At 36.2% G+C, this 16,196-nt stretch overlaps 1 protein-coding gene across 3 annotated transcripts in view; it reads left to right on the forward strand.

The window, feature by feature from the left end:
• CUL4B (cullin 4B) overlaps positions 1–16,196 on the forward strand; it is a 64,882-nt gene that overhangs the window by 31,768 nt on the left and 16,918 nt on the right. For all 3 annotated transcript variants that reach the window (XM_074278241.1, XM_074278240.1, XM_074278242.1), the window contains 9 exons: positions 3,994–4,097; positions 4,573–4,642; positions 5,825–5,898; positions 6,758–6,920; positions 7,403–7,492; positions 7,776–7,858; positions 8,451–8,518; positions 9,798–9,916; positions 11,037–11,229. In XM_074278241.1, coding sequence (XP_074134342.1) covers positions 3,994–4,097; positions 4,573–4,642; positions 5,825–5,898; positions 6,758–6,920; positions 7,403–7,492; positions 7,776–7,858; positions 8,451–8,518; positions 9,798–9,916; positions 11,037–11,229 — 964 coding nt within the window. The remainder of the gene's footprint in view (positions 1–3,993; positions 4,098–4,572; positions 4,643–5,824; positions 5,899–6,757; positions 6,921–7,402; positions 7,493–7,775; positions 7,859–8,450; positions 8,519–9,797; positions 9,917–11,036; positions 11,230–16,196) is intronic.

The following is a 16,196-nucleotide window of genomic DNA, read 5'->3' on the forward strand; positions in this document are numbered from 1 at the left end:
ATTGTAGACCTTGTTATACTGGTTTTGCTCATTTCCTTCTGCATCAGTTCATACTTCCTAGGTTTCTCCAAAATTGTCCCTTTTGTTTCTTCTGGCGATGAATATACTGTTCCATTACATTCATATAACGTGATTTGTTTAGCCATTCCTCAATTGGCTTATTTCATTCATTTTTATTTAGCTTTATTTCATTTTTCAATGGCACCAGCTATATCTTTTCACAAATTCCTCAAATTTAAATAAGGTTTCAAGGGACTTTATAAAGTTCTTCCCTTTTAGTTCATTAAAACTTTCCCTCAAGATTAGAATTGATACCATGAATGTCTGAATGGTAGTTCAAAATGTAAATTATCTGCCTTATCAAGTGCCTTTCTTGTGCACAGCATTACAATATCAGGGACATGAAAATTTCCTTAGCTCTGCGATGAAATGACACTAAATCTTTGATAATAGAAGGCTGAGATCTTAAGCATGCTGGGAATATCAGATGGTAAAATGAAGTAGAGACTGATTTGACCCATTTCTTTGCTGGACCTTTCAAAAGCACTGTGACTAACAGGGTCAGGGTCCAGAGACTTAAGCTATTTGCTAAGATTATTCATTGTACAAAATTTGCTGTATCTAAGCCTTCAGCTTTCTGATGTGAGTCTCGATAGTTATAGTATTTATTGTAATGGGATTTTACCATCTCAAGTATCCTGTTTGCATTGAAAGGACAGCTGAGATTGGAGTTCTTTCATCAAATCGCAATTATCCTTCAACTTTACTTATTCTTCTGAGTCTGCTTAATGACCCCTTCATAGAAAAACTCCCAACTCCCAAATCATTCACAGCAGCCGTAGAACCAGACATACTGAGAGATCCAGGGCCTGGGAGAAAGACGGAGGTGAAGCATGTATTTCATCATCAGTAGGCATTCATTGAATACATACTTAGAACAGGGTACCGGACTAGGGCGGGTGGGGATCCTGAGGTCCAAAGACAAAAGAGCCCAAGACAAAAAGGACTGGGCCTATGAGGGGATTAGAATCAGGTTGGAGAGGCAGGACATTATCTCTTTTTTTTTTTCCTCTCTCTATCTGTGATCACACATCTTACCAAATGAATGGTAGAGATAAGTGCTATAGGAATAGAAGGAGCGATGATTGCCAGCTGGGGCAGTCTGGGAGTGCTTTGTGAAGACTCTGGAAAGCTTGAATGTAAGGGCAGGACGGCTTACACCCGAAGTGATGAGTGGGGAGGGCAGTCCAGCCCAGCACCTTTTTAAATAAATGAGAGAATTGCCAGGGGTTGGCTGCTGTGGGCTCAGTTGAGAAACTCTTTAAGGGAAACCTATTTATTCACTTGATTTTCCAGGAAGATAAGAAATAAGGTTTCAATTTAGATGATAGGTGGGGTAGTTGGCTGAAAAACTTTTCTCAGCCTGGTTTCATCTCCAGACCCTGAAGATTAATATCCTTTCACTTCATCCAGTGGATTTGATTGCCCCTTGGAGTTCAGCAGATCTTTCGTGATCTCCTCTGGTTGAGAGTCCTAAAATTGTAGTAACTGAATGGGGGGGTAGTGAAATTAGGATTTATTATCAGTTATGTTTGATTTGTACAAATGTTTGAGTTGTTTATATATTTTATATACCTTACATACTTGGGGTGTGTAAAAGTTTCTCAGGCAAAAAAAGGGGTTGCAAATGGGAAAAAAGTAAGCAAATCAATCCCGTGGTATACCTAGGACTCTTCTAGGAGTTCTAGAGAAGATGTATAAGATAAGGTCCTTGATTTTAAGGGCTTAGAATCTAGAAGGGGAGATTAGCCATGCACCTAAATAAAATAGAAAATAGAGCAACTTCCCTGTCAGAGTTCACATTTTCATTTCTGGTTGAGGGGATTGGGGAAGATAGAGGTAAAGAGCAATTCTGGAACAGAGGAATCAGCAGCTGGGCAGCCAAGCATTAGCTGAAATGCAGAATGGGTAGAAAGAAGTGCTAGAAGATAAGGCAGCTGTAAGCCAGCCAACGATTCTCCAATGCCATACTGTCTGGGATAGGCAAAGGGGAGGCAGTGACGGATTTGGGGCAGGGAAACATTGTGATGATTGGAACTCTGCTGCAGTATGGCCCTGAGATGGAGCAGGGCTCCTTAACCTTTTTCTATTCACAGCCCCTTTTTGCCCCAGAAATTTTTACATGACTCCAGGTATAAAAAATAGGCATACAAATCAAACATTTACCAATGATCATAATTTCGCGACCCCCACATTCAGTTACAAAACCCCATAGAGGGTCATGAACCGCCATTTAAGAAACTGGTAGCTAGTTCACTGGACCTGTTTATGAAGAGAGGGCAGGACTATGAGATCCTTAAGAGGTAGGAATGATAAAACTTGCAGTTTCAATTTAAGAGTGTGAGTAGGAGAAACCAAGGATGGTGCCATTATGACTTTGGGCAGACACAATATCATTGACAAAAATATCATTGAGGAGCATCAGGTTTGAGAGGAAAGAGTTTTGTTCACGTCTTGCTATTTGAGGTGTCCACGGACCTTTCTTTGATTTGAAAGCATTCACCTAGAGTCTAGGAAGAGGATAAGGGTAAAAGATGTGGCTTCAAGAGTGGAGTTATTAGGGAGGAGAGAAAAAGGGACCTTTGAGAAAGAGAAGGGAGAAAAAGATTTCCTTTTCGGTTGATTGTGACCTATAAAAGAATATTTTTTATATTTGTCACTACATCTGAATTCTTATCAAATTTCTTCAGAATCCTTTTTATTCTCTGTGACAGCTATTTTACATTTGAAACACAGTTGGTAGAGACATAACCACTAAACTCTGCTGCGCAGCCTGGAGGTTGTCCCTTTGTCATTCAGTCCAGGCATTAAGAAGAGAACAATTTAGCTTCTACAGGACATGAAATTGCAATCATTTGTCTTAGGATTATCAATTGTACTGTTTTGCAAATTTATATTTGGTTAAATATTCTTAAACTGAAACCTTATGTGGGAGAAATTCCTCATAATTATATACTGTACCTCTTGTTATAAAAGTCCTGGTGACATCTCTGCTTTTTCCAGTTGAGAAAAAAAAAATTTTTAATTATAGGAAGCAAACTTTTAGCCCACTGTGGGTATTAATCTTTTGATTGAGGTAACAACAGTACCCAGAGAGTTATGCCTACATGTTGAAGAAAAAGGAATTGGGATTTGTAACAAATCAGTGTGTAAGTTGATAGCTTTTGTATGTCACAGTTGCTGAGAATTGAATCTCCTCAGGGCAGTGTCTTAATCTTATCTACAGATGTGTTCATTTTAGTAGAATACTTGATTGAATCTAGTGATTTTTATCTTGATGTCTAACTATTCTTAAGTATGCTAGCTAGCTTTTAAAATAAATTAAATCAAAGGGTATTTTGATGTAAATCATGGGTATCTTTTCTTCCATTCTTTAAGATGGTCCTTGTGTTTGGTCTTTTTTCCAATTAAAAAATAACTTATTTTCTCCTCCACATCACTCACCAACTTAAAAAAAAACCAACAAAACAGAACCCTTATAATATACATAGTCAGGCAAAGGCTATCTCTATAGTAACCATGACCAAAAATGTTTTGTTTTTTTTTTTCTGTGTATTAGTCCATCATCATCTTAAGCATTTCAAAGAAGAGCTTTTGGTCAAACAAAAGATAGAGAAGCTCATTGAAGAGAAAACGGGCAATTTTGATGACATGATATTTAAAGTTTTTTCACAAACAAATCTAATAGTAAAAATTAGAAGGAAAAGAGTTAACCAGGAAAAAAACCTTTGCAGGAAGTTGGAGTCTTAGTTAAATCTAAGATATATGAAGTACTGATTCAAATTTATAAGAATAGTAGCTATCTCCAAGTTGATAAATGGCCAAAGGGTATGAGCAAGCAATGAAAAATCCAGGCTATCTACAGCCCTCTGGGAAAAAAAAAATCCTCCAATTCACTAATAATGAGAGATGCATATCGGTTTAATTTTGCAGGCTGTGGAAAACCTCTGTTCTTATAAGATATCTGCAAACTTATACAAACAGCTGAGACAGATTTGTGAAGAGCACATCAAATCCCAGATTCACCAATTCCGAGAATATCCTTTTTAAAGCACAAACAACATTGAGCACATTGTATTTTATCTGCCTTTCCATTCTCTCTCCACATTTTCAGCTCAGTTCCATTTGCCTTTTTGGAAAGCAATGTAGCAGGTTTGGGGTTTTGGAACTGTATGTTTATAACCTAATTTTATAGTATATGAAGTTAGTACCAATAAAGTGTACTTGGCCTCTTCCCCTAACAAACTTCCAACACGGATGAGGCAGGGAGAATGAATCTTAAATTAGATCCTGGAAATGTGGGACTTAGTGAATGAAAGTTCTGAAGGGGCCTTCAACTCTCCCTTTAAGGCAACCTTTAGAGAAAACATTAACGTTGTCAAGAAATTGCACCATGTTCTAGAATTGTATTTTGTAGTTCATTGTATGGGACCTTCTCCTTGTTTATTTTCAAAACTGCTTTCATGTATTATTTGGCATTAGACTGTTAACATTTTCTTAACATCCCTGCATGGATTCTTTGGACAGTGTTCTGTTTCTAAAGAAGATAGATAAATGCTGGCAAAATCACTGCAGACAAATGGTAAGCTCCAAGAAGTCTTTATAGTTAAGCCAAAAATACTGGAGTAGAAACATAATTGAATGAGTCCAGGAAAGGAAAAAATGAAAATTAGATGTTTTTTAAAGATAATTTTAATATCCTAGTAGGTACTTTTAAAATATTTGTTTTGGTTCTTAAATAGATGTTTTTGATGTTTTAAAATTTTAAGTAGAGATATTTGTTCATTTTAGATTTTGTATGTTAATTCAAAACCTCCCCTAAAGTTCTGCTTTGATACCCTATCTCATGGTATGGAGGCGACCCTGACTTGTTGAAGGCCATGCCAGGAGGGTAAATTCTGGCAGGTCCTGCCAAGCTGGAAGAGCTGGGAATATGGGCCTGGTGACTGAGTGGATATCTGTTGGTCAAGACTTAACTGGCTGTGCCTAGAAAGACTCATCATCAGGTTGACCACAGAGTGTTGACTCTTTGAGCCACAGCAACCCTCAGTCTTCTGACATTGTCAATGGAAGAAGTGTCCTTACCAATGAAATTAAGAGATTCTAAAAGACTTGGGTTTTAATGTCTTTTATGCAGTTGTTGTTGTTTTTAAAGTTTAATATTTCTGTCCCATCAGAGAATTGGCAGATGTTCTCTATAAAAAATCCTGTCTGTGTTTCATTTGTGAGGCCCACCTGTGGTTTCTGGGTTTAAGCCTGGTCAGAGCCTAACTTTTCTGTTATCCATTTGGATCTCAGTAGAGCTGGTATTCTGTAAATCAGTCTGGCAGCTCGTGGCAGCCTAGTACATTGGAGGCTCTGCTGTGCCCCTGACTGTGTAACCAAGGGCAAGCCACTTGCCTCTCTGGCACTTATATCCCTGTGCTGTAAAAGAAAAGGATTTGATTAGGTGATCTCCAATGTGTTTCTAATCTATCACAGACACACAGTTTTAGAACCGTCTCTGGCCACCAACCTGCTTCCATTGAGCAGTATTGCATGTAACTTGATGTTGTTTCTGAATAAGGAAATAATAGGATTATTCTATAAAATTTTCCTTTCTGAAAAGAGAGGAGTGTTGATTTCACAAGTGTGTGCATGTGCACCATATATACTTCCTGTTTGCTTTTCATTCCTTTTAGGTCTTTTTATGAGCAAATGATATTTTAGTCTTTAAAAAAAAAAAATACAAAAAAACTAGTATGATTTCTTTTTTTCCTTCCAGATCATGATCAGGAGCATTTTTTTGTTCCTGGATAGAACCTATGTACTCCAGAATTCAATGCTGCCTTCAATTTGGTAAGAATGTCCTCAAATAGATAAATAGGCTTAACTCTTAGGGGTTCTCAAACTACGGCCCGCGGGCCAGATGCAGCCGGCTAAGGACTTTTATGGGGCTCGCCGGGTTATAGCAAATGGGCTGAGGGGCAGAGACAGAGTGTGAGTTTTTGTTTTTACTATCCGCCGGCCCTCTAACAGTCTGAGGGACAGTGAACTGGCCCCTATTTAAAAAGTTTGAGGACCACTGATCTACATTGATGATCTATTCCCAGGCCATTTCTTTTTGCCTTTGAACTTTGGTTAGCAATGTAATTTTCCTAAAATTATGGCTTGCGCATACTAAAATCTTTTCATATTCCTTTAATACATATCAGTAGACAAAGTTACAGTAGAACTGTATGTTAGAGCAAGCTAGCTTGTATTGAAAGTATGTGCTTTGGAATATCCAGAGGAGATAATTTCTACATTAAATAATCAACATGACATCATCTGTACATGGAGAAAGTATTGCAAATTTAATACCAAAAAATGGTTGTTTAAAAAAAAACAAACTATACTCTTATTTGGGCCAGTTTTTATTGATCACTCATTTTTATTTATTAATAGTTTACTTTGAAACTATACTAGAGATAGCACCATAAGAAAACTCAGCATAGAGAAAACCTGAAGTTTAGGTTTGTTTCTGATTAATAATAAAAGATATAAATGTATTCTAGTAGAATATTAAAAAACAAAAAACTCCCTATTTCATTCTGCCCATGTACAAACTTTGTAAAGTAGCTGATTCAAAACTAAGAATTATAATTACAATTTGTGGGAAAAGTTAAAATTTTCAAAAGCTGCTGATTATTTACGACATTGTCTGGTTGACTTTCAGGGACATGGGTCTAGAATTGTTTAGGACCCATATAATTAGCGATCAGAAAGTCCAGAACAAGACTATTGAAGGCATTCTCCTTTTGATTGAGAGAGAAAGGAGTGGTGAAGCAATTGATAGAAGTTTGCTTCGAAGCCTTCTGAGTATGCTTTCAGATCTACAGGTGAGTGTTGTTTTTTTTGTTTTGTTTTGTTTTTGTTTTTTGTTTTTTACTTCCTCCACTAAAGTCCTTTAGTGTACAGTTGACTGTAGGTTCTCAAAAGCTAAGTTAGCAAAGTGTAATTTCTAGTAGACTTATAAAGCTAGAAAAGTTACATCCATATATAGGCCTAGTGATTAGATATCTGTTTAGTGGGCCAATCTAGCTAATTAAATTTGGATGAAATTTTCAACCCTCACAACTCCCCATATATTATTCTTGATCAGAGATGGGCTCTAATCTGCCTTTATGGTGGGGAAGAACTTTCACTAGCAAAATGAATCACAGACCCTGGAAGTAGAGAATGTCTCCACTAACCAAGTAGAAGATAATTTCTACTTTGGTATTTTATAAGCCAAATTTGTGGTTTGCATATGGCAGTTTTTCCATAAATTTATTAAGTGAATGAATGGATGAATTGACTTGTTTTCTCCTTTATTTCTTAGATTTATCAAGATTCTTTTGAACAGAAATTTCTGGAAGAAACCACCCGTCTGTATTCTGCAGAGGGTCAACGTTTAATGCAAGAAAGAGAGGTACTTGAAAAGTATGGTTGATCATCAGACCCTTGCCTCTTACAATTGACTAGCACCTAGGGGTGCCCTTTGTAGTTCTTTGAGTTTTTCTCCCTGTGTTCTTGTAACACTTTTTCCTCTGTGACCCTTGCTGAGTTGCCAAAGTCCATCATTTCAGATCATGCACACCACTTGTAGTGGTATAGCTAATGATGGCTGTCAGCTCTATCAGAGGTAGGTCAGACTGGGCAGTCTTCTTAATGGTTCAGAGGAAAATTAGGGAGTGACAAATTTGTCTTTGCAGGTTCCTGAATACCTTCATCATGTCAACAGGCGTCTAGAAGAAGAAGCAGACAGATTGATCACCTATCTGGATCTGAGCACCCAGTAAGTATTGCTGCATGCTTCAGCCTAATAGTTTTATCATCTGTATTTAATTTCTCAAAGGCTTTTTGAGGCATAAAAATGTGCCAGGTGTGTGATTTTTGAGGCTTTTTTCTTTGGTTTGTATACTAACATAATGTAAGCCGCCAAGTGCTTTAATTCGTTCTCATTGAGTGTTGGATAGTTTTGTGTGTCCAACAGCAGAAACTGGATTGGAGACTGCTTTGCTCTTTGAGACCTTTAGACTAAAGTTCAGTGGACATTACTCAGAGAAAACCTGCTCCCATGATCCTCCAGTTCCTACCTACTACCTGTGAGGGCAGCATGGGCAGCTTTTTGGTTGCCTTTCTAACAGCAGGAAAAGGCCAAGCACAGTGAGGCCACAGAATCGGTTGCTTCACGGTGCAAGTACAAGTCCCCAAGGCTGCAAGTTCTTCCCTCTTTTAGACTTCAGAAGACCAGGGCCTTTCTACTAGTTGTGATTAAAGAACGTTGGGACTAACAGAAAATAGCTTATTTTACAATTCTTTTCAGGACAGACTTTAAATCCCCAGTGTTGGGGAATGTCAATAATTCTAAACATTTTTTCCTATAGGAAGCCACTAATTGCTACTGTAGAAAAGCAACTTCTAGGTGAACACTTAACAGCCATTCTTCAGAAAGGTAATTGTAACAATGTAAACAAGAAAGATTGTGTTTATTAAAATTTATTTAAAAGATTTTATTTATAGCAAGTGGGAAATCTGGAAAAGATTTCTCCATCGAGCCTGATACTATATTCATGTCTCTAAGGAAATCTATCCATGGGGAGGGCACAAGTTGTATAACTATTTTTTTCCTCTCCCTCAAGGCTGTATGTCCTACTGTCCTTGCCAAAAGTCAGAAGTCAGAATGAGTTATAACCATGTAGAACAGAAACATAAAATTGATATGATACAGTACAAAAGGCAAATTCTGGGTGGTTGGTACTTACTATGAGTCCAATAAAGTTTGGAGACTGCCTGGGTCCTCATTTTACCTTCCAACACCCCCTGTCAGTTTCATTTGATCACTGAGATTCCCTGCTCTTTTCAGATTTTTCACCTAGACAAAAAAAAAACCCAAAACCCAAAAATCAAATGTTATTTGCCCACCCTTCCTAGGTGTCAAGGATCTGAAGGAATATTTGGATGTGTTTAAAGATTGAAAAGCAGTAAAAGTAGAAAGTTGTAGCTATGGAAAATCTCATTAACTGGCAAGCATGTAAAATACCTTTGGGATCAGAGCGAAATGCTGGGAGGGGAGGAGGAATCTTCACTGGAAATCACACAGATCATAGACTGAGCTCTCAATAGATTTGAATGTGATTCCCTACCAATCATTATTACAGAAGACGTCTGTCTGGTTCAGTAGTCATCAGTTTCTACAAGTGGTCTTTCTCAGTTTTTTGTGCAAATGGAACGGTTCCCAAGAATAGCGTTAAACTGACAAATCCTGAAGCTCAGTATACCCTGGTGTATTTGTGCACATCACATGTGACTGGTGACCTCCTAGTAAGCCTCATTGGTACTTGGTGTGCTTCCTGGCTCTCATTGTGCTAGAGCCAGTGATTTGAAGGACCTGAGTTTTACCTCATGCTTTCCTCAAGTAATAGAAGAGGGTTAGTCTCTTTGTCAAGTCTTAAGCCTAGCCTCTGGCACCATTGTTTATTAAGAGGATACACTGTCAAGAGAGAAGCTGCTCTATGGAATTACTTGTACCTAGTGATGCTCCTCAATACAAGGGATCAATTAGTTTTCACTGGGAAAAGTGACCTTTTTTTTTTTTTTTTAATTCAAAGTAAATGTATGGTGCCAGCACAATAACTTGCAGCTCATGAAAATGTCTAATGATTCTTGTGTTCAAAATAAAACTTGGTGGTTTTGCTCACTTTCTTTAATGCTTGAATGTTTCAAATGTTTAGGTTTAAATCATCTTCTGGATGAAAATCGTATTCAAGATTTGTCTCTGCTCTATCAACTATTTAGTAGAGTACGCAGCGGAGTTCAGGTTCTTTTACAGCATTGGATCGAATACATCAAGGTACTAACACACTCAAATTTGATTTTCTTTTCATCTCATATGGTAAAAGCAGCTAGTGTGGACCTCTTTATTTACAGGTCTTCAGTACGTTTTGTGTCCAAAACATTAGAAACTCTGGGAACTAGAAAGTTGGAAATGATCAGTGTTTTGGTTTGGCTGTCCCTGAACCAAAGTAGAGCCAAAGCTATTACTTTCCTTCTCTCCTCTCCTGGCTGCAACAGCTGTAGTAATGAACGTGGAGAGGGGAAGAAAACATTTTCTTTTTTGGTCCAATTGATTGTGAGTTGGGGCCCCACCTACCATTTCCCAAGTTTTTTATTTTGTTCATTTGTAAATAAAATAAATGTGTTTAATTTTGGGAGGGTAAGGCAGTTCAGGGGTAAGTGACTTGCCCCGGGGTCACACATAATTAAGATGTGTGTCTAAGGTCCTCCTTACTTTAGGGTTGCTGCTGTATCCACTGCACTATCTAGCTGTCCCCCAGTCTTTTCCTAAAATCCCCAAATGCTAATGCCTATTTCTTTAAAATAAAAAGATATTAAGGAAATGAACTCTGATTTTGATTACAAAAGCAATTTTATAAAATATCCTATTCAATACCTTATATCCTGTGAATTAGTATGTGGTAATGTGTTTGGGTCTGCCAGCTGTAGCTTCTTCTTTTTGGTTGCCTCATGGCATGGAGGGGATCCTGGCTCCCCAAAGATTCTGCCACTACTGGTTCTGGCAGTTCTCATGAAAGCTGAAAAGAGGCCTAGGACCATACTTTAGTATTCCCCTTCTTCCCCTCCCAGCCCAGATTTAAGTCCTACAGAGTCGGGACACCAAAATGTTGTCAATCTAAATAACATACTTATCTAAGGCCTAGAGAGGCTGTGATCTGCCAGGAGAGAGACCCTATATGAGTGAGGTGTGTTTTTGGAAGGATTGAAGTGAAGAGAATAGCTAGATGGGGATGCCATTTTTTTTTTTTAGATTAAAAAAACGATTTGCAAATATCTCTGTTATGTGTGTGTGTGCACAAAATTTTAAAGAAGCAAAAACCTAATGAAAATTCTCTTTAAGAAGATAAACATTCAGATCCAGTAATTTCTCACTTTGAATTTTTTTTCTTTTCTAGGCATTTGGCAGCACTATTGTCATTAATCCTGAAAAAGATAAGACCATGGTACAAGAGTTGTTGGATTTTAAAGATAAAGTTGATCACATCATTGATGTCTGCTTTTTGAAAAATGAAAAGTTTGTCAATGCTATGAAAGAAGCATTTGAAACCTTCATTAACAAAAGACCAAACAAGCCTGCTGAACTCATAGGTATTTTCTATTCCTTTTTGTGCCTTTCTTTTTGCAGGTCTCTCTGGTTTTCATGCTGTTTCTATTGATTATCTGTTTTAAAACCACATGTACACACACTAGAGACTGGGGCTCAGCTCCTAACTATGAAAAACTGTTTCATGGTAACCAGGTACTTCGAGCATTTTGTGAAAGGCCCTATCATAGTGACATTCTACTCTCTGGAGCTCACTTCCGTCAACCCCAATTGTCTGAAAATTGCCAAGAATTTAGAATTTAAAAAAAAAAAAGTTTTTAGGGACTTCAAGCAAAAGACCTTCATTCAGAGGCTGTTTACTTTTGCATAATCCTAAAGTGTCTGGTGTCTCTGCAGTCAGCATAATTGCAATCTTGGATAATTAAGTGAAGGGACAGATAGCCCTGTACACCTCAGAAGTCCACGGAAGCAAGGGCTTTGTCAGTGTTCAATAACTCCCCATTTGTTCAGCATTATCAAGGACTAAGGCTTTTCACCAAAGTGAATTGTCTTGGTAACTAAAGTGTTAACTGGGCATAATGTTAACTCTTCAGAACAGTTGACCAAAATCCATTGCCTACATCCCTGTCATTCTGATCATGATAAATTGAACGAAATTGGGGTTGTTATGGAAATTTTAGAGCTGATAAGTGCACACTTAGATGATGATCATCTTGCCTTAAATTTGCCCGGTGGTATAGAGTTTTTAAAGGGCTTGTGCATGCGTCATTTAGCTCTCAAAGACATGAGAAAGAGGCTGGCGAGAGAATTGTGATTATCTCCACTCTACCCTGAAGATTACGTGTTTAACAAGGGGCAGGCAAAGCCGAAACTAGAATCCACTTTTCCTGACACGAAATTTTCCACTGCACCATTCCTCTTTATTTTGATTAACAGTTATTGTGCTCAAAGATGGAGTGGGAACATCCATGTATGAAAAGGGTATAGAAATCTTGATGATTTTCTGTGAGAGAGATGTAGGGAAGAAGTCTATGAAATGAAAATATATATGATAACATGGAGCTTTCTAGATGAAAAGAATATGTGGGCATAATTGTGAAAATATATGTGGGCATATAAATATACAGAATGGGTAGAGATAGAGGAAAAATTGAAGATGGATGGCAAAGTAAAACGAATACATTTGTAGGTGGAGAGAGAAGACATGGGAATGTATGTTTATGCATACATATACCCACCTACCTGTACATACATATATAGACATGTTTTTCATACGTACATATAAAATAGATATACATTCATTATTGATAGTATATATATTTTTGTATATCCCTATATATATTTGAGAAATATATAACTATATATCTCTCAGTCCACATAGGCATTTGCCAGTAAATGTGGCTCTCCCTATTTGTGTATGTATGCTGTTTTTCTGTGGTTCATTCCCCTGTAAACGCATACATACACATGAGGCAGTACAAGAGAGAAGATGCAGAGCCAGTTTTGTCTTATCCCCACCTTTCAAAGAAGGTTCTAACCACACCTTGGTGGAGGGAGTTTTTGATGATGCTGATGATATCACAGGTCTCTGTTTCATATATGTAACATATATTTCTTTTTTAAATCTGTAATCTTGTTTCTTATCTATAATCATTCATATATTCATCTATCATGTGGGCACTAATTTAAATACAATAGACATTCATTTGTGTTTCTGAGTTAGACATGTCCCTTTAGTGTGTGCATTTTGTATATATGTGCATATACCTGTTTATGTAGGTATAGTTCCTTTCATCATAGTTGTTTCACATGTAAAGATAAATGTTCATATACATGTGTGTGTTTTGCATGCATATATTAAGCGGTTCCCATGTATTTTGCAGACACACACAACAGATACAGCGATATTTCACATGTAGTTCTATTCATTCACATGTGTTTCATCTATGTATCTTTATACACAGATGCTTCCTTTTCTCTCTGTCTCTCCCCCCTTCTCCTAATCATGCATTTCATATATATATGTGGATATAAAGATCTTTACAATCAGTTTCATGTGCCTATAAAGATGTCTTTCTGCCCACTCAGGCATTTCTCACATTTCTCTTCATATGCATTTCACATCTGTGTCTTTATTTGTTCATTTAGATGAGTTTCATATATATATATATGTGGATTTATAGACCTTTAGTTATTCCTCTGCATTTTATGTAAATGTATGGATGTGTATGTCTCCATGTATTTATGTGTGTGCATAGCATATGTCTTTGCAGATATATGCATCATCATTCGTCTGTGTTATTTTTATGTGTGTATCTGCATGGGTGTGTTTCATCTATGTAGATACACTCTAGATTTTGTTTTTGCTTATAACATGATATAAATGTTTGTATGTATTTTCCTTGTTTTCTCTATACAACTATTAACATTATAGATATCTATGTAAATGTCCATTAATTTTACGTGTCCTTATGTACATTTGTCTTACTCGTTTATACACATTTCATCAATACATATACACATGCACCTCTTTTCATCTTTATAGAGTATAAATGTATGTCTCTCTGTTCATATGGGTGTCATATAGAGAAAAGAGGGGAAAGATACATTTCTGTTCATTTTATGAATTTCATATTTTTTATATATTTGTTCAACCATATTTCATATATATTCTGATGTGTGTATCTCCATTTGTGCATAATGTATTTCATATATTTGTAGTTCTATAGATCTTTATTCGTATTGTTATGCAGAAGTCCTCATCTTCATACTGTTTTATATACACGTGTGTATTTTTCATATGTATGGCTTGTATGTTTTGACTTCTACATATAGATGTTTATTTCCATTTATATTCATCTCACATTTATTTTTATTATTTTTTTTTACTTTTTTCCATGAGGCTGGGGTTAAGTGACTTGCCCAGGGTCACACAGCTAGGAAGTGTTAAGTGTCTGAGACCAGATTTGAACTCGGGTCCTCCTAAATTCAGGGCTGGTGCTCTATCCACTGCGCCACCTAGCTGCTCCCCATCTCACATTTATTTATGTAAATTATACACCTATTCATTTATATTCACCTAGGTGAATATCCAGGTATAGTAACCTCAGTTCATTTATGCTTTATTTATCTAGAATTTGATTTATATATATATATATATATATATATATGTCCCTCTATAGCTGGGTAGCTGCATACATCTCCGTTTATGTTTGTCATATAGATGTGTCAATTCCTGGATGTATGTGACTTGATTTTTGTTTATACTTTTTATTTCCAAAATACAAGCAACGATAGTTTTCAACATTCAGCCTTGCGTTCCAAATTTTTCTCCCTCCCCCCTTCCCTAGACAGCAAGTAATCCAATATAGGTTAAACATGTGCAATTCTTCTAAACATAGCTCCACATTTATCATGCTTATGCAACTTGTTTTTATTCATACTTGCACACATGTTTTGTGTATTTAATTCTGTGTATATTCATATATACATATATAGGTACTTAGTGAAGTCTCCAGATCTTCATTTGCATTTCATATATAGATTAATGTATGCATTTTATTTCACACATATTTCCTGGATATTTTACGGAAATATGTATAGTTTTATATATCATTTCATAAAATGTTGGTACATGCATTGCCTTTCCTATACATTTTGTGTACACAGGCATACATGTAGACATTTCCATTCGGTTAGCTTTTATATTTATTTGTATTCTGGCAGCACTATTATAATTTCCCTTTTTGTATTTTTAACTATGTAAAATTTGGTTGTTTTGTCTACATTATACATATCTCATGTCCCTAAGTTTTATAAATCTGAGTTTCTTTTTGTTTCACTTATATCACACGTATAGCTACATCCATGTGTGTAGAGATAAGATATGTCCATTTTTTCATTCCTTCATATAATTCATCCCTTTCTAGATGCTCATATATATATAGTTACTTCCCCATTTGTAGACATGTCATCTTTCTAGGTAAATGTTTCTATCTTCATTCATCTATGTGATTTATACATATCAATGTAGCTATATACACGTCTCAATATCTGAATTTAGTATCAAGATGTTTGTCTCCATTTGTAGGCATTTCATCTAAGTGTGTTTTATACACACCTGATATATACACATGGACGCATTTTTCTCCATTCATTTCCCAAGTTTCTACGTATGTTTCAGGTGTTAGTGTTCATTTTACATAGCTCCTTTTTCACATATATATGTGCTTGTATCTATCTGTCATTTATATGTTTAAGTATATCTCAATTCTGTTTGTATGCTATATGTGTGTGTATGTATACATGCACACACATACACACATGGACGTATAGCTGGAAAATTCTGTATAGCTATAGCTTGAATTTCTATAGCACTTCAAAATTTGTTCGCCTTTTTATTTGTATTAATTCCTTTGATCCTCAGTGCAATACTGAGGTGCTTTAAAAATATAGATGAAAAATATTTATTTTACTTATAGATAGGAAAAATGTGTTTATATGTAAAAATAGACATATATGTGTGTGTGTGTGTATATATATATATATATATATATATATATATATATATATATATATATATATATACACATACACACATATTGGTAGATATATTTTTCTATATGTGTGTTGGTGAGAGAGATAGGAAGAGACATAAGTAGAGAGAGTTAAAATTGCCATGAGAAAAAGCTAGGTAACTCGTAGACATGGAGTGAGAGAGCCCTGAGCTCACATCCTGTTTCACATTGACTCTGTAATCCTAGGCAGGCCACTTAACTTCTCTCAGCCTCAGTTTATCCAGCTGTTAAATAAAGACAATAATACTTCCCTGTCTTGCTAGTATGTTGTGAAGTTCAAATGAGATGTGTGTAAAGTTTTTACAAATATATAAACATTTATTGCTAAACATTGTTTAGCAATGTTTATTGTTATTATCTTGAGCTAGCTATCTAGATAGCACACACCACACCACTCCCAGCCTTGAAAGTCCTGGGTTCAAGACATGCCAATA

Source organism: Sminthopsis crassicaudata, chromosome X, assembly GCF_048593235.1.
Source record: "Sminthopsis crassicaudata isolate SCR6 chromosome X, ASM4859323v1, whole genome shotgun sequence".
Taxonomy (NCBI): Eukaryota; Metazoa; Chordata; class Mammalia; order Dasyuromorphia; family Dasyuridae; genus Sminthopsis; species Sminthopsis crassicaudata.